This window comes from Gekko japonicus, unplaced genomic scaffold (assembly GCF_001447785.1).
Source record: "Gekko japonicus isolate JY-2015 unplaced genomic scaffold, Gekko_japonicus_V1.1 scaffold992, whole genome shotgun sequence".
Taxonomy (NCBI): Eukaryota; Metazoa; Chordata; class Lepidosauria; order Squamata; family Gekkonidae; genus Gekko; species Gekko japonicus.
The window spans coordinates 98,435-120,962 of NW_015173704.1; the positions used below are offsets into that span (position 1 = coordinate 98,435).

At 45.5% G+C, this 22,528-nt stretch overlaps 1 protein-coding gene across 1 annotated transcript in view; it reads left to right on the top strand.

Annotated features, from left to right (window-relative positions):
- The window catches only part of HORMAD1 (HORMA domain containing 1), a 52,464-nt gene that overhangs the window by 18,110 nt on the left and 11,826 nt on the right, over positions 1–22,528 (top strand). The window contains exons 12-13 of the mRNA XM_015423264.1: positions 4,305–4,388; positions 5,727–5,813. Coding sequence (XP_015278750.1) covers positions 4,305–4,388; positions 5,727–5,813 — 171 coding nt within the window. The remainder of the gene's footprint in view (positions 1–4,304; positions 4,389–5,726; positions 5,814–22,528) is intronic.

Consider the following 22,528-nt stretch of genomic DNA (forward strand, 5'->3'; position numbering starts at 1 on the left):
GGGGGGGCTGATGCGGCCCCTGGGCCGCATGTTTGACACCACTGATCTAGGGATATTGCTTTGGTAACATGGTGGTTCTTCTTTGCTGGTTTGTTTATAACTCATAGGGTGCATTCAGCGGAACTGCCCTGGAAGTACACCCAGCAGTAGCCAATGGAAACAACGGATGGTTTTTCAGGACTGCTCTAGGCAGAGGGGAGACAGTTTGCAACAGAAATTCCCACATGGACCTGCCTGGCTGTTGAGATTTTTATTGGAGGCCTTCCTGCACACGCCCTTGCGTGCAGAGGCCGGGCAGGTGGCCATGGGAAAAAGCCTCTATTTGGTGATTTCACCCCATTTAGATTGTTTCAGGTGGTGGTGGGGAGGAGATTGGATTCATACCCCATGGCCCTTCACTTCCTGAAGGAGTCTCAGAGTGGCTTACAGTCTCCTTCCCCTCCCCACAACAGGCACCCCGGGAGCAGTGTTCCCTCTAAGCTGAGTTACTGTGAGCTAGCTCAGTTTTTTAGCCTCCAGAGGAGGTGCGATTCCTCGTTTAAGTGCACGAGAAACAAACAGCAAAAAACCCAACAACAACTCACCCGCGGTTGCGTCCGAATGCAGCTTCAAAGGGAGGTGTGATCTTGCAACTGCGTGTCAAATTCCTCTGGAGGAAATAGCCTCGCTTCCCCCTCCACCTCAACTGACTGCAACCTCACTATGCTAACTAGTTGTCCTTGTCATCTTCTCTATCTCCTATCTTCTCTGTCTAAACCAGTGGTGGCGAACCTTTCAGAGACCGAGTGCCCAAACTGCGACCCAAAACCCACTTATTGATCGCAAAGTGCCAACACGGCCATTTAACCTGAATACTGAGGTTTTACTTTAGAAAAAACAACTCATACGTTCACTTAAGATGATCCAAACAAAGTCAGGAAAGCAATCCCAAAGGCTTTCATTGACTTAAAATTATTTGGCAGAGAATTCGACACTTTAATGATGGCCTGGGCCTGGCTGGGGCGATGGCACACGTGCCCACAGAGAGGGCTCTGAGTGCCACCTCTGGCACCCGTGCCATAGGTTCGTCACCACTGGTCTAAGCACTAGATCTTGCATATCCCAAGACTCCCTCCCTTAGAAAAATCACTGCTGAGAAAGATTTCCCTGGCAACATTTTTTTTTAAAGTTTTTAAAATTTTCCATACAAGACAAACACAACATAGACAAACAAAACATACATACAACAAGGGGGGGGGGGCCTTCCGTTTACAACATTAATTTGTCTGGGCAACATTTCTGACATATTTTAGGTATGGAACAAAGTATGCTCTATTTATTTCCTTAACTTGTTTATGTAATGGGGTGGGGTGGTTTGAAAGTGCAGTACTAAACAGAGTTACACCCGTCTAAGCCTATTAATTTAGAAGGGCAGTCAAAAGGCTTAGAAGGACTTAACTCTTTTCAGGATTGTACCGTTGGCTGGTCGTATGGGTAGCAGCCTTGTTTTAGAACAAAGTTGGAGTCCAGTGGCACCTTTAAGGCCAACAAAGTTAAATTCTGGGCATAAGCATTCATGTGCATGCACACTTCTCCAGATAGCTCCCTGCAGGAGCAGATGCCTGAAGAATTGTGCATGCACACGAAAGCTTATACCCAGAATTTCTTTTTTAAAGTAGTTTTACTGAAGAAAGAATTTTGTAATTTAACAACACCAAAACCATTAAACAGTATAAAAAAAACAAAACTTCACAATCATGCTTAATCTTCATATCTTCTTCTTCGTCTTCTTTCTTCTCCCAAAATTAATTACAAAATAATGTTTATAAGCAGGGGTCATTTGGGGGGGGGGGCGCGGGGGGGTGCCATCCCCCCGGAGGGGGGACGCCATCCCCCCGGGTGAGGTGCAGGAGGGCGGGGCCTGGAGCTCCCTGCTGGTGCCCACTGGAGGTCGCCGCCGGCTGTGGGGAGGACACACTTCCGGTGATGTCAGGGGGTGTGGCATATGCTAATGAGTTATGCTAATGAGTCCCCTAGCTCTTTTTCTACGAAATGACCCCTGTTTATAAAATTTTCAAACAATCTTAGCTCATTATTATAATTTTACAGTATATTTTCAAGTTAATCTTGAACTAAATTATAATTACACTCAGTCCTCAGAGGCCTCGGTTCAGGAGGGGAAAAGACCCTCCTTCCGGGGACTGATTGGTCCTGGGGGGAACATACCCAGACACTCGTCACAGTCATAAGAGCATAAGAACATAAGAGATACCAATGTTGGATCAGGCCAAAGGCGCATCCAGTCCAACACTTTGTGTCACACAGTGGCCAGAAATACCAGGGGCCAGAGGTCATTTCGGGGGGGATCGCGGGGGATCTCAGTTCCCCCGGGTGAGGTACGGGGGCAGGGCACATGACGAAGCCCCGCCCCCTGCTTCCGGCCGCCCCGCTTCCGACCCTCATTCAGCCAGGAGGAGGCAGGAGAAGAGGGAGGGTAAGTTGCTTCCTCCCTGCCTTTCCCCACCCCTGCCTGCCTGGGGCCAGGGAGGACCTTCGCGGGGCTTCCTTGCACTCCCGCTGGCCCTGCAGGTCCACTGCCGGGCCCCTCATGAGGCTCGGCAGTGGAGCTGCAAGGCCGGCGGCGGCGGCTGGGACCGTTGGGGGCGGGGTGTGTGGCCTTATGACACACTTCCGGTGATGTCAGGGGGTGTGGCCTTATGACACACTTCCGGTGACGTCAGGGGGTGTGGCATATGCTAATGAGTTATGCTAATGAGTTCCCCTAGCTCTTTTTCTACGAAATGACCTCTGCATAGGGTTGCCGGGTCGGCGCAGGCAACCCCCAGGTGCATTTGAGGGGCGGGGCCCAGGGCCCTCCCACTGTTGACCCCCCCAAGCACCAAGAAGACAGTGCATTTATATTACCCAAATTCTAAATTTTAAACTGAGTCCAAGCTCTCTTCAAAATCTTCATGATCTTCAGGAATACCCAGAATTCAACTTTGTTGGTCTTAAAGGTGCCACTGGACTCCAACTTTGTTCTGTTGCTTCAGACCGACACGGCGACCCCACCTGCCTCTTTTTCGTGACCAATGTGTTTTACCTTGTTTTGTATTCTTTATTGTTTTATTTCAAACTGTTTTAGTGTTTTATGTTTCTGAATACCTTCCGGCACAAAGGCTTCAGGCAGGTTGTGCGTCCTTCATGCTGTTGTTTAAGCCTTTCTCGGTACATTTACAAATAAAAGTTCGTTCCGTGCTCTGTGAGTTTTCTTAAAGTTGAAAAACTGCTTCAGCAGAAGGAAGAGGGGTAGACTCATATTGCCAGAGACCTCAGCCGCTAAGTGCTGTGCATAGCTCTCCTTACTGGAGCAGTTTTTTAACTGATTTTAAAAACAACTCATTTTTTTAAAAAAGCAGTGAACTTTTATTTGTATAAACATACAAGGAAAGGTTTAAACAACAGCACGAAGGACACCCAACCTGCCTGAAGACTTTTAAATCCCTGGTCAGTCTATATGTTGATTTAATTGCAAAAGCTGGAGGGAACAGGGCCGACCCATTATTGTTAAATTTTAGACCGTCGCCTAGGACGACAGCTTGACGAAGGCGCCATTCTGGCCGGCCTCGTCCCCTCCTCGCCCTGCACAGGAAGCCTCCCTTGCTGGCTTCTTGCTCCATCCCCGGCAAGAGACTACCCTCTTTGCAGCCCCCCAGACAGAAAGAGAAGGAGGCGGGGGGGGGGACAGGCGCGGCAGAGCGCCCGGGGCCCGGGCACATGATGAAGCCCCGCCCCCTGCTTCCGCCCGCCTCGCTTCCAGCCCTCATTCAGCCAGGAGGAGGCAGGAGAAGAGGGAGGGTAAGTTGCTTCCTCCCCGCCTCCCCCCACCCCCGCCTGCCTGGGGCCAGGGAGGGCCTTGGCGGGGCTTCCTCGCACTCCCGCTGGCCTTGCAGGTCCACCGCTGGGCCCCTGATGTCAGGGGGTGTGGCATATGCTAATGAGTTATGCTAATGAGTTCCCCTAGCTCCTTTTCTACGAAATGACCCCTGCCCTCCCCTTGAGCAATCCCACCCACACCCCTGCATGCATTTGCAGCTCACCCCCTCGGTACGCCCACTGTGGCTCCGGCCCCTGCCCCGCATGGGGGTGGGGAGCCAGAATGTATCCTCGCCTAGTGGGCGAAAAAACCTGGAGCCGTCACTGGGAGGGAAGATGGGCTCCAACTGCGTGCGAGAGAAAATAAAGGAGAAAACTTCCGTCTCTGGATATTAAGTCCAAGAAATAATGTTTTTTTCTACTGAGCTATTTGTGTTTGACTTCTTTAGGTAGAACATCTAGTAAACAGTACTTCAGAACTAGAAGTCTCCGAGGGCAAGACTCGAAGCGGAAGGAGATTTCAACGCACCAAAGTCAGTGTCTTATTTTTAAACGAAGGAGTGAAACATTTTGTTCAACGATAAGGCTAAGATAGAATACGTACAGATTGTCAGACCTTCTAAATGGGCTGAAATCACCTCAGTCTAAAAAAAAAAGTTAACAGTTAATATTTATTAATGTCTGGAGTCCAAATGCTTTACTCAGTGATTCTCACAGCAGATCCAAGCAGACTCCACATCTGAATGAGAGTTTGATACCTGGATCATTAGCATGACACATTAGCATAACTCATTTGCATATGCCACACCCCCTGACATCACCGGAAGTGTGTCAGAAGGCTTGTACCTGAATAAAACTTGGTCTTAAAGGTGCCACTAGACTGTTTTGGACCAGGGGGCCGGGGGGGGGGCTCTGCAGCTTACCTGGCTGCTTCTTGCTCTGACTGAGGGCTGCTGGGAGAAGGGGGGGTGGGGCTTTTTGCATGTGCCCGCCCCCTGGGCTCGTTACTGCCGGAGCTCCGCTCCTGTGCGCTCCTGCAGGAAATGACCCCTGGCTATAACCCACCGAGGCCCCTCCCCCAACCCCACCTTCCCCAGGACCTTCCCCCAAATCTCCAGAAATTTCCCAATACAGAGTTGGCAACCCTCCCCTCCTACCACAACAGTTTCTGCCCTTTACAGTGTTCCACTGCGGTGGCTCAAGTGGTTAAGACGCTGAACTGCAGGCTGTGGAAGGTCGGTAGTTCTGCAGTTTGAGACCCGGGTGCCGCATGATGGACTGAGCTTCCGTCTCTAGTTCCAGCTCCTGCCAACCTAGCAGTTTGAAAGCAAGAAATTGCAAGTAGATAAATAGGTACCACCTTGGTGGGAAGGTAACAGCGTTCCGTGCGCCTTGGTGTTTAGTCATGCCGGCCACATGACCATGGAAACGTCTTCGGACAGCGCTGGCTCTTCGGCTGGGAAACTGAGATGAGCACTGCAACCCTAGAGTCGGACTCGACTGGCTTTCGAGCAAGGGGACCTTTACCTTTACTGAGCTGGTACAAAAAAACAAGCCATCATACAAATAAATGGCGCGCCTCCAGTTCCTTCACCGACAGATACATTTTCACCTGTAAGCATTGTGAGGATGGTTCCGGTGGAATCAGCAACTTTAGGAAATGCCCTTCAGGATTTACAGTGGTGAACGTAAATCACAGGTCGTCATGACAAAAGGAAGGCTTGCCCTCACTGTCGCCACTCTTAAGACGCCTTCATTAATTTTTAACACACGAGGAGGAAGACGAACAGCCGACGGATGCACAGTGTGCTCCTTAATAGCTATCTGCAGACCTCTCTTCTGGAGCTAACAGTTCCTCTGTCTCCATGCAGGGTGGCGTGGAAAAGGGCAAAGCCCAGTTAGCACCAACAGGTCCCAACGAAATACAGAAGAGGCACAGTTTGGGATCGAGCAAGCCAGTAAGTTCGTATGCTGTCTTTTTCAGAGAGTAAGAGGTGTTTTCACCCTCCTCATTAATATAACTTTTGGGCGTGCAAATTCAGAAATATATATATTGATTCGGGTAATTTCTACCCTGATCCCCCCCCCCCGGGAGCCCTAAACACCTTGCAGAAATACAATTTAAATAAAAGACACAAAATATAATAAACTGCATCTTGGGCTAGCACTGGATCTACTTGCCTGGCTCATCCGAGGCCGCAGACTAAGAATCGAGGGGCAATAGTCTTGTGCCTCTGCCATGTCCAGGTGTTATACCTGTACTGGGAAGGGAAGAGGGAGCTCAGCTTCGATCTTATATAGATGGCAGAGAAGTTCATCGACATTTTCCTCCCTGCTTTCTGAATAGGGGCTGCCCGGTCCGGGTTGGAAAAATCCCTGGAGACTTTAGGGCAGTGGTGGCGAACCTACGGCACGGGGGCCAGATGTGGCACTCAGAGCCCTCCCTGTGGGCACGCGTGCCATCGCCCCAGCCAGGCCCAGACCGTCATTAAAGTGTCGAATTCTCTGCCAAATAATTTTAAGTCAATGAAACCATTTGGGATTGCTTTCCTCACTTTGTTTGGATCATCTTAAGTTAACGTATGAGCTGTTTTTTTTCTAAAGTAAAACCTCAGTATTCAGGTTAAATTGCTGTGTTGGCACTTTGCGATCAATAAGTGGGTTTTGGGTCGCAGTTTGGACACTCAGTCTCTGAAAGGTTCGCCATCACTGCTTTAGGGGGCGGATCCAGGAGAGGGCAGGGTTTAGGGAGGGGAGGAGCCTCAGCACGGTACAAGGCCATATAGCGTCCACCCTTCAAAGCAGCCATTCTCTCCAGGGGAGCTGATCTTTGACAACTGGGGATCAGTTGTAAAAGCAGGAGATCCCCAGGCCCCACCTGGAGGCTGGCAACCCTTTTCCTGAAGTTGGAGGAGTAGAGGAGGAGATTGGATTTCTACCCTGCCCTTCACTACCCAGAGGAGTCTCAGAGCGGCTGACAAACGCCTTTCCCTTCCCCTCCCCACAACAGACCCCCTGTGAGGTAGGCGGGGCTGAGAGAGCTCTGACAGAAACTGCCCTTTTTCGAGAACAGCTGACAGAACTATGGGTTGCCCGAGGTCATCCAGCAGGTGCAAGTGGAGGAGTGGGGAATCAAACCCGGTTCTCCCAGATTAGAGTCTGCACACTTAACCACGACACCAGACTGGCTCTCTGGTATTACAATCCAGGAAAATTAGATCATTCATTGCATCACAAACCAGTACACATTCATGCTGAGAGCCAGTTTGGTGCAGTGGTTCTTCTCCATCACTTATGCAATGAAATAGGTGAAACTATTGAACTCCATGTGAATTGGGCAGCTTTTCCACTGAAGTGCAATTTTTCATACATCATCAACGTATAGACTCTTGGTTAGAAGAAGACGTTTGCCAAACTTTACAGTTTTTGTTAAAGAAATATTGAGCACACTGTGTACAGTTCTTGTGGTTCTATTTTTGCATGTCTATGGACGGTGACCATATTTGTTTTTGTATACATTAATATTGGAATTTTTTATGGTGCAGATTAATACTCGGTTTGCTTAAATAGGGAATTGGCCAAAAAGACTGACACAACCCCTTTTAACTTTGAAAGGGGTAACTTCTCTGATATGAGGGGACATGTGGGGAGGAAACTGAAAGGAAAAGTAGAAAGGGTCAAAACCATTGGGGAAGCTTGGAAACTATTTAAAACTACCATCCTAGACGCTAAAAAAAATATATATTCCGCAGGTTAGGAAAGACACAAACAGGAAAAACCCTGCATGGTTAACAAACAAAGTAATCGAAGCTGTAAAAGGTAAAAAGGATTCCTTTAAGCAGTGGAAAGCTAGTCACAGTGAGGCTGATAAAACGGAACACAGGCTATGGCAAATAAAATGCAAGTCTGTAGTCACTGAAATGCTTCAGTTAATAAAACAGGAGTTTAACTGTTATTGTCAAATTTCCCTCTTACAAGCTTATGTGCCATTCCATTTTCAAGGTCATGAAAGAGGTAGTCAATCATGTTTTGTATTGTTTTCCCCTCCCAAGTCATTTAGTATGAGTAAACTAGTCACCTGTGATTTTCTAACCTAAAGGATATTAATAGGTGAGATCTTTCTTAACCTGAAAGCCAGCTGTCAGTCAGTGCCTGATAGATGTAAAAGGCAAAGTAGTAAGTGATTGTATAAACCATTGATTAGATAGCCATTCTTATTGTAAGAATTCTTTTTGGGGTTGGCATATTACTTTGGAAGATGTTATTTCCTGAAAATAGCCATGTGTAATAGATGCAGTCACTTGCACCAGACCTGTATTTATTGCTATAGTCCCATGTTCCCATTATATAATGTTGCAAGAGATACAAGTTCTTCCTTTGGTACAGTTTTCAGTCAATCTGGTTTGTAATGCTATATGGGAAATGGGATTATTGTCTTATAATTTTTGGTGTAGGTTCTCAATTCAGCTTCTCCGTTTTGATTAATTATTTGTAGATGATGATTTGTAATTATTTGTAGATTCCCAATCACTTCTGGCACTAGAATTAAGGTAACATATATAAGCATGCCTAGATGACATGCATAGAACAAAAGCATTTGTGCAAAATATAATTAATATGGCCTGGATCCACACTAAGTTTTCCACTCACACAAGACACTTTTCTCAGTGGAACAGGACATTCATGACTCATCTTCCCACTGATCTCCTGACATACTGTTCATGGGGGACAAGGGACCCTCAGAAACAGTATGAGAGGCAAAGCGAGAGTCTGCAGCAGGAAGAAGAAATTGGTGGAATTTGCCTCCTGTTAGCAGAAAATGTAGTCTGCATCCACCCCTATGTGTGTTTATTAGAGGCAGAGCAAGGTGCACTAATCTTTCTCAGGCAGAAATGTTATAACATCCTGGTTTCATCAGTGGAGTATGGATGTGTGCCAGACGCCAACCACTTTATTAACTGCATTAGGAGTAAATAGGAGCCAGAATACTAAGAACTGAGCCACAGTATCTCTGTATTGCCTCTGCCCCTTTGTTTAATGTTAATTTGCTGTAACACATGCCTAGAAATAGCTTTAGTTTAATATGGCAGTAGTAATATATAACACACCTACAAAGAAGCTTATATCTGGTCCTAATATTCTGAAATACTGCATGTTATATTCTCTTTTCTTTTTTGTTTCAGAAACAGTGAGGCACCGTTTCTTCTTTTCCTGTCTTACCTTCATGTCCATACAGCTCTTTTTGCCTCTCAGACTTTTAAAGGAAAAAGCAAACACGGATTATATGGTGATGCTGTGGAAGAAATGGACTGGAGTGTAGGTATGTTGTTTGAGGTGTACAACTCATGAAGTTTACAACAATTTTTTTAAAAAATCAGCAACCTTGAATACCTCACCCCCTCAAAAAAGTGTTTGGTTGCAAAGGGGAAAAAAAGGACAATTGTGCTAAATCACTCACACACAAGTGATCCAAAATGATTTCTGGGTATCCAGCTAAGCTGAATGGTTAATCTTCAGTGCATGTGAGGCAACCTAAAAAAATGATAAATTTGATGTGCTTTTAGCTTTTAGCTATTTTAACTGTTAAAAGGAAAGGTGGGAAGAATTAAAGTGTAGCGTGAAAGAGATGTTGCAGCTATCTTCACAAAATATTTAAAATCTGTATATTGACGGTGAAACTAGAGGATGTAATGTCTGAAAAGCTCTGGTGACAAGCAGGTACGCAGAGACAAAAATGTACAAACAACTCACCAAATACTGCCTTGTACAAACGCCATGCATTTCAGTGAAGTGATGACAAAGCATTGCTTAGGGGCTCTGGGGCAAGTGATGCTCCATCTTCTTGGTGCTTGGGGGGGCCAACAGTGGGAGGGCTTCTAATGTCCTGGCCCCACTGGTGGACCTCCTGATGGCACCTGGTATTTTTGGCCACTGTGTGACAGAGTGTTGGACTGGATGGGCCATTGGCCTGATCCAACATTGGCGTCTCTTATGTTCTTATGGGTGTCTGTTGTGGGGAGGGGAAGGGAAAGGAGTTTGTAAGCCGCTCTGAGACTCCTTCGGGTAGTGAAGGGCGGGGTATAAATCCAATCTCCTCCACACACACACACTCTCTGTATCCTTGGTATGTCTTCCCTAGAGAGCTCTGCCTGATGTAATAGAATCATAGAATGTTGGAAGGGACCTTGCAGGTCATCTAGTCCAACCCCCTGCACTCTGCAGGAGTATAGCCGAAAGATAGCCCTACAACATACCCGAAAGATGGTCGTCCAGCCTCCGCTTAGAAATGTACAGTGAAGGAGCATCCACCACCTCCTGAGGCAGTCTGTTCCACTGCTCAATCACTCTTACAATGAGGAAGTTTCTCCTGATATTTAGCCGGTATCGACTCCCTTGTCATTTCCACCCATTAGATCTAGTCTTGCAATCCGGAGCAAGAGAGAATAGGTCCACTCCCTCTTCTACATGGCAGCCCTACATGTCTTCACTCTCAGCCTTTCAAAATCAGGCAAAGCCTTTTTTTATTTTGCCTTTGTTTGATCTTTATTAACCCACTTCTATTCCAAATCCCTTTTTATTCTGGTACTGAAATATTTTTTAATTGAATCGGAGTTTATACCTCACTGTGTTTTAAATTGCAGTTTAAGAACATAAGAACATAAGAGACGCCAATGCTGGATCAGGCCAAAGGCCCATCTAGTCCAACACTCTGTGTCACACAGTGGCCAGAAATACCAGGTGCCATCAGGAGGTCCAGCAGTGGGGCCAGGACATTAGAAGCCCTCCCACTGTTGCCCCCCCCCAAGCACCGCGAATACAGACCATCCCTTGCCCCAGACCGAGAGTTCCTCTCTATACCTTGTGGCTAATAGCCCCTGAGGGACCTCAGCTCTTAACATAAGAACATAAGAGAAGCCAATGTTGGATCAGGCCAAAGGCCCATCCCGTCCAACACTCTCTGTCACACAGTGGCCAGAAATACCAGGTGCCATCAGTGGGGCCAGGACATTAGAAGCCCTCCCACTGTTGACCTCCCCCAAGCACCAAGATGACAGAGCATCACTTGCCCCAGAGCCCCTATCTATACCTTGTGGCTAATATCCACTGACGGACCTCTGCTCCATATGCCTATCTAATTCCCTTTTGAAGCCGTCCATGCTTGTAGCCGCCACCAGTTTGTTTCAGGATGGTTTACTGCAAGCCATCTGAACACTCCTCCCCGCCTTTCTTGCCGTTGATGTATTGCTTATTTAATAATATTCAATACATGACACTGCATAATACATACCGCATAATAAAATATCCAGGAAATACGATTTGGCGATCTAAAGAAGGTTCAATATCTCCTTTTTGACTAATTCTTTAGATTTATTTCTGTTCCGGATAGTAAATTCCCTCTAAGCTGTGGAGTCTTGTGAGCAAAAATTCTAGTTTGTGAGCTACTGGCATTAAAGCTGCGAGCAAACAATTTGGCTGCTGCATAAATTAGTTTGCTCTGGAGCCCTCCTTCCTGAGCTAAGGCAAAAATGTGTGAGCTGGAGGCTAAAAAACTGTGAGCTAGCTCACACTAACTCAGCTTAGAGGGAACATTGTCTTGTGCATATCTGTCTCCATCCCAGTACTTCCTATATGCAGATATTTCCCCCATTAACATGATGTACCATACTTTCCTTAGCTGTTTTTCAATATCTCGTGCTTTCTCCTGTCTTCATTGCCGCAGCCATAAAACGTTCTGGCTGTGGTGAATAAATTTCTCATTAACCACATCTTGTCAACTGAAACCCCTCTTTGGGCATAATACCCCAAAGACCTACATTAGGGTCTTAATAATTTCTCTCACTAACTAAAATACCTTATTCCGAAAAATTTTATAATCAGGCAATGCCACTAGACACGTTGTTCTCTTTAACCTGTCTGACGTCAAATTCCATCGATACGTGAGTTCGATAACATTTTCCCTTATTGCTGCATTCGCTGAAACATCCGTTACACTTTTATGGAGATTATTTCTCAGGATATCAGATAAATGGATTAGCAAGTCTTTCCCCCAACTCTCCTTTTATATGGTTACTCTTTGTTCTGCCCCTACCAGTATGTTCTCTGCTGTGGCCTGTCCGTCTTGGGTGGCCCTTCACGGCATAGCCCACAGCTTCATTGAACTGCGCAAGCCCCCTCGCCACGACAAGGCAGTGATCCATGAGGCCACAGCAGAGAACTCAGACCAAGCGTGATCCACCTGGAGAAGGAAATGGCAACCCACTCCAGTATTTTTGCCAAGAAAACCCCATGGACAGTATCAAAAGGCTAAAAGATATGACGCCGGAAGATGAGCCCCTCAGGTCGGAAGGTGTCCAATATGCTACTGAGGAAGAGCAGAGGGCAAGTACAAGTAACCCCAGAAAGAGTGAAGCGGCTGGGCCAAAGCCGAAAGGACCCTCAGTTGTGGATGTGTCTGATGGTGAAAGGAAAGTCCAATGCTGCAAAGAACAATACTACATAGGAACCTGGAATGTAAGATCTATGAATCAAGGTAAGCTTGACGTGGTCAAAAATGAGATGGCAAGACTGAACATCGATATCCTAGGAATCAGTGAACTAAAGTGGACAGGAATGGGCGAATTTAACTCAGAAGACCATTATATCTACTACTGTGGCCAGGAATCTCGTAGAAAAAATGGTGTGGCCTTTATAGTCAACAAGAGAGTGCAAAAGGCAGTACTGGGATACAATCTCAAAAATGACAGAATGATTTCTGTCCGATTCCAAGGCAAACCATTCAACATCACAGTAATCCAAGTCTATGCCCCAACCACTGATGCAGAAGAGGCTGAAGTAGACCGGTTCTATGAAGACCTACAACACCTCCTAGAACTAACACCAAAAAATGATGTCCTCATCATCATAGGGGACTGGAATGCTAAAGTAGGAAGTGAAAAGGTAACTGGAATAACAGACAAGTTTGGCCTTGGAAAGCAAAATGAAGCAGGGCAAAGGTTAACAGAGTTTTGTCAAGAGAACACACTGGTCATAGCGAACACCCTTTTCCAACAACCTAAGAGGCGACTCTACACATGGACATCACCAGATGGGCAACACCGAAATCAGATTGACTATATAATTTGCAGTCAAAGATGGAGAAGCTCTATCCAGTCAGTAAAAACAAGACCTGGAGCTGACTGTGGTTCAGATCATGAGCTACTCATTGCAAAATTCAGACTTAAACTGAAGAAAATCGGGAAAACCATGAGGCCATTCAGGTTTGACCTAGATCACATCCCTGATGAATATACAGTAGAGGTGAAGAATAGATTCAAGGGTCTGGATTTGATAGATAGAGTGCCTGAAGAACTATGGACAGAGGTTCGTGACATCGTACAGGAGGCAGCAATCACCACCATACCAAAGAAAAAGAAATGCAAGAAAGCAAAATGGCTTTCTGATGAGGCTTTACAAATAGCAGAGGAAAGAAGGAAAGCGAAAGGCAAAGGCGAAAAGGAAAGATTTACCCAACTGAACGCAGATTTCCAGAGAACAGCAAGGAGAGATAAGGAGGCCTTCCTGAATGAACAGTGCAAAGTAATAGAAGAAAACAATAGAATGGGAAGGACTAGAGATCTCTTCAAGAAAGTTGGAGAAATCAAGGGAGCGTTCCATGCAAAGCTGGCCATGATAAAGGACAAAAACGGTAGGGACCTAACAGAAGCAGAAGAGATTAGGAAAAGATGGCAAGAATACACAGAAGAACTATACAAGAAAGACCTCAATGTCCTTGACAAACACGACGGTATAATCACTGACCTTGAGCCAGACATCCTGGAATGTGAAGTTAAATGGGCCTTAGAAAGCATTACTAACAACAAAGCTAGTGGAGGTGATGGTATTCCAGCTGAGCTATTCAAAGTCTTAGAAGATGATGCTGTTAAAGTGCTGCACTCCATTTGCCAGCAAATTTGGAAAACGCAACAGTGGCCACAGGATTGGAAAAGATCAGTATACATTCCAATCCCAAAGAAGGGCAACGCCAAGGAATGTTCAAACTATCGCACAATTGCACTCATATCACACGCTAGCAAGGTCATGCTCAAGATCCTACAAGCTAGGCTTCAACAGTACGTGGATAGAGAACTACCAGAAGTACAAGCTGGGTTTCGAAGAGGTAGAGGAACTAGAGATCAAATTGCCAACATTCGCTGGATTATGGAGAAAGCAAGAGAGTACCAGAAAAATATCTACTTCTGCTTCATTGACTATGCTAAAGCTTTTGACTGTGTGGATCACAACAAACTATGGCAGGTCCTTAAAGAGATGGGAGTACCAGACCACCTCACATGTCTCTTGAGAAACCTGTATAAGGGCCAAGAAGCGACAGTTAGAACCGGATACGGAACAACTGATTGGTTCAGCATAGGAAAAGGAGTACGACAAGGATGTATACTGTCACCTTGCTTATTTAATATATATGCAGAGTACATCATGCGAAATGCTGGCCTGGATGAATCACAAGCGGGAATTAAGATTGCTGGGGAAAAGATCAACAACCTCAGATATGCAGATGATACCACTCTAATGGCTGAAAGTGAAAAGGATCTAAAGAGCCTCTTGCTCAGAGTAAAAGAGGAGAGCGCAAAAGTGGGCTTGAAGCTCAACATCAAAAAAACTAAGATCATGGCATCCGGCCCCATCACTCCTTGGCAAATAGAAGGGGAAGTCGTGGAAGTAGTGACAGACTTCACGTTCCTGGGATCCCAGATCACCGCAGACTGTGACTGCAGCCATGAAATTAAAAGACGCCTGCTCCTTGGGAGGAAAGCGATGGCGAACCTAAACAGCATGATAAAAAGTAGAGACATCACCCTGCCAACAAAAGTCCGCATGGTCAAAGCAATGGTATTCCCAGTAGTCATGTATGGCTGTGAGAGTTGGACTATAAGGAAGGCCGAGCGCCGAAGAATAGATTCTTTTGAACTATGGTGCTGGAGAAGACTCTTGAGAGTCCCTTGGACTGCAAGAAGAACAAATCAGTCAATCCTCAAAGAAATCAACCCTGACTGTTCCCTGGAAGGCCAGATAATGAAACTGAAGCTCAAATACTTTGGCCACCAAATGAGAAGGGAGCACTCACTGGAAAAGACCCTGATGCTGGGAAAGATTGAAGGTCAAAGAAGACGGGGACGGCAAAGGATGAGATGGTTAGACAGTGTCAGCGATGCAACGAACATGAAATTGAGCCAACTTCGGAGGACGGCGGAAGACAGGAGAGCCTGGCGGGAGATTGTCCATGGGGTCGCGAAGAGTCGGACTCGACTGTGCGACTGAACAACAACAACCAGTATGTTGTAAATCGTAGTTACTGGGGCGACTTTGTCTATCCGAATGTAATTAGGAGGCCTCCAAAGTGTTAAGTGACCCAGACATATTTATTTGATCTTGCTTACTCTGTACGAAATGCCCGATTTGCAAATCCTGAACAAACAGTAGAGCCGCATCCTTATATCTGTCTTCTCTTTCGGCATAAGATATGAGAGCGCCATCCTTAATAAAGTCCAGTATTCTGCTCAATCCTATTTTTCTCCAAGCATAAAAATTGCTTTGTTGAAACACCTCAGCAAAATTTGTGTGTTGCAGTGCTGGCATTACATAAGAATAACTTCAGTTTTAATCTAGTTTTTTTTAATCTGCTTCTTCACCCAAAGAGTGATTAACACATGGAAACACAGTTTGGTGTAATGGCTAAGTGCGCAGACTCTAATCTGGGAGAACCAGGTTTGATTCCCCACTTCTCCACTTGCAGCTGCTGGATGACCTTGGGCAAGCCATAGTCCTGTCAGAGCTGTTCTTGAAAAAGAGCCGTTTCTGTCAAGAGCTCTCTCAGCCCCAACTGCCTCACAGGGTGTCTGTTGTGGGGAGGGGAAAGGAAAGGAGTTTGTAAGCCACTCCGAGACTCCCTTGGGTAGTGAAGGGCAGGGTATAAATCCAATCTCCTCCTCTTCCTCTTCTTCTTCTTATCTTCTACAAACATGGACAGCTTCAAGAGGGAATTAGATAAGCATATGGAGCAGAGATCCATCAGTGGCCATTAGCCACAAGGTATAGATAGGAACTCTCAGTCTGGGGCAAGTGATTCTCTGTATTCTTGGTGCTTGGGGGGGGGGGCAACAGTGGGAGGGCTTCTAGTGTCCCGGCCCCACTGCTGGACTTCCTGATGGCACCGGGTATTCTTGGCCACTGTGTGACAGAGTGTTGGACTGGATGGGCCATTGGCCTGATCCAATACTGGCTTCTCTTATGTTCTTATGTTCTTAGTTTTACATTTATCCTATTTTTTAGGTAATGCTGTTCTCAGTCACACTGGGAATTTGTATACTGCAATGTCCCCCTCCCCTCCCCCTTCCAGCCACTTAATGGGCAAAGTAACCCAATTTACTCAATCGCCCACATCCGAAGAAGTGTGCTTGCACACAAAAGCTTATACCTTGAATAAAACTTTGTTGGTCCTAAAGGTGGCACTGGACTCAAACCTTAATCTCCCATACCTTTTTGTTTTGATCTTCTTTAAACCAATAGGATACTGCACTGAGACTAACCGCATCATAATATCATTTTATATTCCATGCTGCCAGACCTCCTGTATTCCAAGTTTGTTGCATTACTCGTGCACGTCTTCTTGGTTTCCTTTTCTCCCAAATGAATTTGTCAAACAAAGCCTGATTTTTTTTTTTCAAGTGTGGAATTACTAACTTCTAATGGTAATGCAGTCAATACAAAGAGGACTTCTGGCAGAATTTCCATTTTAACTGCCAAGATCCGCTCTAGCCAGGATAGTTTATAATTAGACCAACTGTGCAGATCATTTTCTATCTTTCTTAATAAAGGACGCTGGTTTTGTTGAATCATTTTTCCCTAGATCATTGGGGAGAAAGCCCACCCAAATATCGTATATCACTATTCTTCCAAAAGGAGCCTGTAATCTGTGTGATATTTGTTTACCCCCATTAGATAGATCTATCCCCATTAATACTGCCTTTGAATTATTTATTTATATCCAGAGATTTTACCAAATCCCCTTAATCAGAGCTTTTTTTTGTAGCCAATCCTAATGAGTTTCTGCTGTTGGGTGTGGCCTATTATGTTAATGAGTTCCTGCTGGGCGTGGCCAACTTGGGAGCCAACCAGAACTCCGTTCCTGTGCGTTCCTGCCCAAAAATAGCCCTGCCTTTAATAATTCTACCAGTTCCACAACAGATTCTTTGGAATCCTGTAGCATAAATACTGATATCATACTGATTTTGTGATATTATCCTGGTATTCAAGTCCTTCAATGCTGGCCACTTGACATACAGTTAATGGTAGAAGAAGAAGAGAAGAGATTGGATTTATACCCTGCCCTTCACTACCCAAAGGAGTCTCAGAGCGGCTTACAATCTCCTTTCCCTCCCCCTCCCCACAACAGACACCCTGTGAGGTAGGCAGGGCCGAGAGAGCTCTGACAGAAACTGCTCTTTTTCAAGGACAGCTATGAGAGAACTTGTGACTCACCAAAGGTCATCCAGCCAGGTGCAAGTGGAGGCGTGGGGAATCAAACCCGGTTCTCCCAGATTAGAGTCCGTGCACTGAACCACTACACCAAACTGGCTCTCAACTGATAGATGAATAGTAATAGCAAAACAGGACAGCCTTGTCTAACCCCTCTCCCAAATGGAAAGCATCACTTTTTTTCAGGTGAGTAACCGTGTTGGTCTGGAGCAACAGAACAAAGGTTGAGTCCAGCGGCACCTTTAAGACCAACAAAGTTTAATTCTGGGTATAAGCTTTGTTGGTCTTAAAAGTACCATTGGACTCAAACTTTGTTCTATGAGCTTTTTTGTACTTTTCCATCAAACACTTGAGTTAACAAAGATCTACTTGAAGCTTATACCACATAGGCCAGTTTGATGTAGTGGTTCAGTGCGCGGACTCTAATCTGGGAGAACCGGGTTTGATTCCCCACTCCTCCACTTGCACCTGCTGGATGACCTTGGGCAAGCCATAGTTCTGGCACAGCTGTTCTTGAAAAAGAGCAGTTTCTGTCAGAGCTCTCTCAGCCCCACCTACCTCACAGGCACTGTTCCCTCTAAGCTGAGTTAGTGTGAGCTAGCTCACAGTTTTTTAGCCTCCAGCTCACACGTTTTTGTCTTTGCTCAGGAAGGAGGGCTCCAGAGCAAACTCATTTATGCAGGAGCTAAATCGCTCGCTCACAACTTTAATGCCAGTAGCTCACAAAGTGGAATTTTCACTCACAGGACTCCACAGCTTAGAGGGAGCATTGCTCACAGGGTGTCTGTTGTGGGGAGGGGAAGGGAAAGCCACTCTGAGACTCCTTTGGGTGGTGAAGGACGGGGTATAAATCCAATCTCTTCTCGTCTTCTTCTCTTGAAAGTAAAGAGCAGCCGTCCATCTAGGACAGAAATTCTCGGACCCTTCTCATGACAAATCTCCCTTAAATGCCGAACTACACCGAACACAGCAAATATATGTTCCAAGTCACCCCAAGGGGCAGGCAAAGTTAAGTTACACTCGCTATGGTTCTAGATCTGGAGACAAATCAATCAAAGGAAAGTAGGTCGCGCAGCTCTCACGGCTTACCTGGAGGAACTCCACTTCTAACCACACTTTAATTAGGTCCCAGAGATAGCAACTTCCCCCCCAAAAAATCAAAATCCTGTGATAAATGGGATGATTCTGTTCAGGCTTTCAGAAGTGATTTGGCCTTGAAGCTGTAGAGCTTACATCTGAGACACACAGAGGGGGGGAAATGGATGGGGGCAAAGAGGATGAAGGCAGAGTTGATGCCTCTCCTGGTAACTGCCCATACCTCCATGGGACGCCCGCTTCGTATTGTGAGATCCAGTGATTTATAACTGTGCTCTATCCCAGTACCTAGTTCCTGCTTGGTCTGACTCAGTGGCACAGCATCATAGATAAATGGATACGCCGTGTCAGAACAGCAAGGATGTTGCTGAGTTCTTTGTTCTCTGTATCTGAGCATTTCTTAATCCTTATTATTATTATTAGATTTTTACCACCACCACCCGGCCTAGGCCGGCTCAGGGCGGCTTACAACAGAGTAAAATTCAAACAATACAGTACATAAAATCACATAAGTTAATATACATAGAATCAGGGGTCATTTCGTAGAAAAAGAGGCGCAGGAACTCATTAGCATAACTCATTAGCATAGCTTATTGGCATAGGCCACACCCCCTGACATCACCCGAAGTGTGTCAGAAGGCAACACCCACCGCTCAGGCTCCACCGGACTGTTTTGGATTGCTAGCTATTGGGGGGCAGGGGAACGTGCAGATCTGTCCTCGCAGAGGAGGGAGAGCTTGTGCCTGAATAAAACTTGGTCTTAAAGTTGCCTCCTTAAAGCTCTGGGTCCCGGATCTGAGCATCCTCTGGGGCATATATGGGAAAAGGCGGTCCCTCGTTATCAGTAGCAACAATTTGATCAACACAATGATTTGCGTGTGGCATGATATGTTCTGTAACAGTCTCTCCCCCCCCCCCCCGGTTTTTTTTTTTTTTTTGGGTGTATAAATTTAAATTTTTTTTTTAGAAAACGGGTCTTGGACTGGGGGGAGCTCTGCAACTTACCTGGCTGCTTCTTGCTCTGACTGAGCTGGGAGCTGCTGGGAGCAGGGGGTGGGGCTTGTTGCATGTGCCCGCCCCCTGGGCTCTTTACTGCGGGAACTCCGCTCCTGTGCGCTCCTGCAGGAAATGACCCCTGCATAGAATGTTAAAAACTCAAACATCATAAAACACAGTAAAGTACTATCAATGTCCTCAGTTTACGGTCAGCTCTTCAGTCTTCTTCGGCTATCTTAGGTGACTGGCACGGGCAGTATTTAAGGGACCAGTGGGTCAGGGTTCAGCCAACATAGCTCTTAATTGTTGGTGGTGGAGTATTAGGTGGTGGCAGCTCCAAATGCCTGGCGGAAGAGCTCCGTTTTACAGGCCCTGCGGAACTGTGAGAGGTCTGTTCTGGGAGCTTGGTCCACCAGAGAGGAGCCGCCACCACAAAAGCCCTGGCCCTAGTTGCAGCCGGTCTGGCCTCCTTAAAGCTCTGGGTCCCAGATCTGAGCATCCTCTGGGGCATATATGGGAAAAGGCGGTCCCTCGTTATCAGTAGCAACAATTTGATCAACACAATGATTTGCGTGTGGCATGATATGTTCTGTAACAGTCTCTCCCCCCCCCCCCCCCCCGTTTTTTTTTTTTTAAGGTTTCAGATTTTTCTGCAAACCTGGGTTTGGAGAAAATTCTAAGCGGAGAAGATTTAGTGAACCGAAGGAGCAGTTTTAGACGGTGGCTTCTTGATGTGTTGTTTCCACTTGGTTCTAGAGTGTTCTAATTGTAACTAGTCTTTTGACATTTCAAAGAGATTATCATTTAAACTGTATAATGTTCTTCAGTGTCTTTTATTGGCAGTCCAAATGTACAGCCTTTGAATCCAGAGGCACATGAATCTCAACTCAAAAAAGACCCAGGTTTTATTTATTTTGCTAGGTGTATAAATTTGAATTCTCTTCTAGTCAAGATCTGGGTCCTAAGCGGAGAAGATTCAGTGAACCGAAGGAGCAGTTTTAGATGGTAGCTTCCTGATGTTTTATTTCCACTTTGTTCTAAGATGTTCTAATTGTAACTAGTCTTTTGACATTTCAAAGAGATTATCATTTAAACTGTATAATATTCTTCAGTGTCTTTTATTGGCAGTCCAAAAGTACAGCCTTTGAATCCAGAGGCACACGAAGCTCAACTCAAAAAAGACCCAGGTTTTATTTATTTTGCTAGGTGTATAAGTTTGAATTCTCTTCTAGTCAAGATCTGGGTCCTAAGCGGAGAACATTTAGTGAACCAAAGGAGCAGTTTTAGATGGTGGCTTCCTGATGTTTTATTTCCACTTCGTTCTAGGATTTTCTAATTGTAATTAGTCTTTTGACATTTCAAAGAGATTATAATTTAAACCATATAATACTCTTCAGTGTCTTTTATTTGCAGTCCAAAAGTACAGCCTTTGAATCCACAGGCGCATGAAGCTCAACTCAAAAAAACCCCAGGTTTTTATTTACATTGGCGTGCCTGGGGGAAATGAATCGCTGTAAACAGACTAGCTGCTGTTTGGTTCTATCTCACTGCTACTTTAACTTCTGGGCTGTCAGCCGCCACATGTACAGAATGTCCGAGCTGTGGGTCAGTTGCGTGTGACACCAGGCAGATGGATTGACACGTAATTAAATTCTTCTTGCACACAAAGCATTACATTTAAATCAGCCCCTTGGCGTTTCAGAGTTCCGAAGAACAAACTCTGTCGCCTGGCTTCAAAACTGCAGAGTGACTGATTGGAACATAAACACAAAACCCAAGTTTTTAGTGGAATAGCGTGTCAAAGAAGTGAATTTTGAAACAGTGTGTTTTAAAATTTATACCCTGGCTTTTCCTTGCTGCAGGAAGAAACTTAGGATCACTTGCCTGATCTCTGCTTTCACGAATAGCTACTGATGCAACCCAAATAAAGGGGGGGGGGGGATACCCTTCAGCTTATAAACAGCCAGTACAGAGAAAGTTATTCACATCTACATCCTGTTGAATGGGAAATCACAACTGACCAAGCCCCATTGGTTTCCATAGTCCTGGAAATTCTCCCAGCCGGGGCCAATAATTAATTTGTAAACTACGTCTTGGTTTTCTTTATTTGGAAAAGAAAAGTTAACAATTTTTGCTGTATAACTCCTGAAACATAATGGAAGTATTACTTTGACTTAAGAACGTATCGATTTGCAATGAAACGTTTATAGAGGCCTACAAATGCATATGCTTTCTGTTTTAGGCCTCCCGGTTTTATAGCCGCAATAAAACATTTACAGTTTGAACAAGTCACCGCTTTTTCGGGCTCTTTGTTTTTAAACGCATTGTGTTGATTTCCTCCCTCTCCGCTGGGTGCTGTTTTGGTGCACTCAGAATCTGTTCCAGCCACAGATTTCGAAAATGCTTTGTGCGAGAGTTAAAAAATGGCTTGGAAGTTTACACAAGGATCACTGGGATTCTAATCCACAAACAGGTAATATATGGTGGTGGTGGGGAATTACAATGAGAACAGGAGGAGGAGAAGAAGAAATTGGATTTATACCCCGCCCTTTACTCAGAATCTCAGAGCGGCTTACAAACGCCTTTCCATTCCCCTCCCCAAAACAGACACCCTGTGAGGTAGGTGGGGCTGAGAGAGCTCTGATAGAACCTGCTCTTTCCAGAACACCTCTGAAAGAACTATGGCTTGTCCAAGGTCATCTAGCAGCTGCGAGTGGAGGAGTGGAGAATCAAACCTAGTTCTCCCAGATTAGAGTCCGCGGACATAAACACTACACCAAACTGGGTGCTGCCTCACTTGGAATATTGTGTACGATTCTGGTCACTGCACCTCAAAAATATATTCTTGCATTGGAGAAGGTGCAGAAAAGGCCAACGAAAATTATGAAGGGGATGGAAGACCTTCCCTATGAAGAAAAGTTAAAAAGAGGTGAGGGCTGTTTAGCTTCGACAAACAATGATTGAGGGGTGACATGAGAGAGGTTTACAGATTTATGCATGGGATAGAGAAGGTAGATAAAGAAGTACTTCTCTCCCTTTCTCACCATAC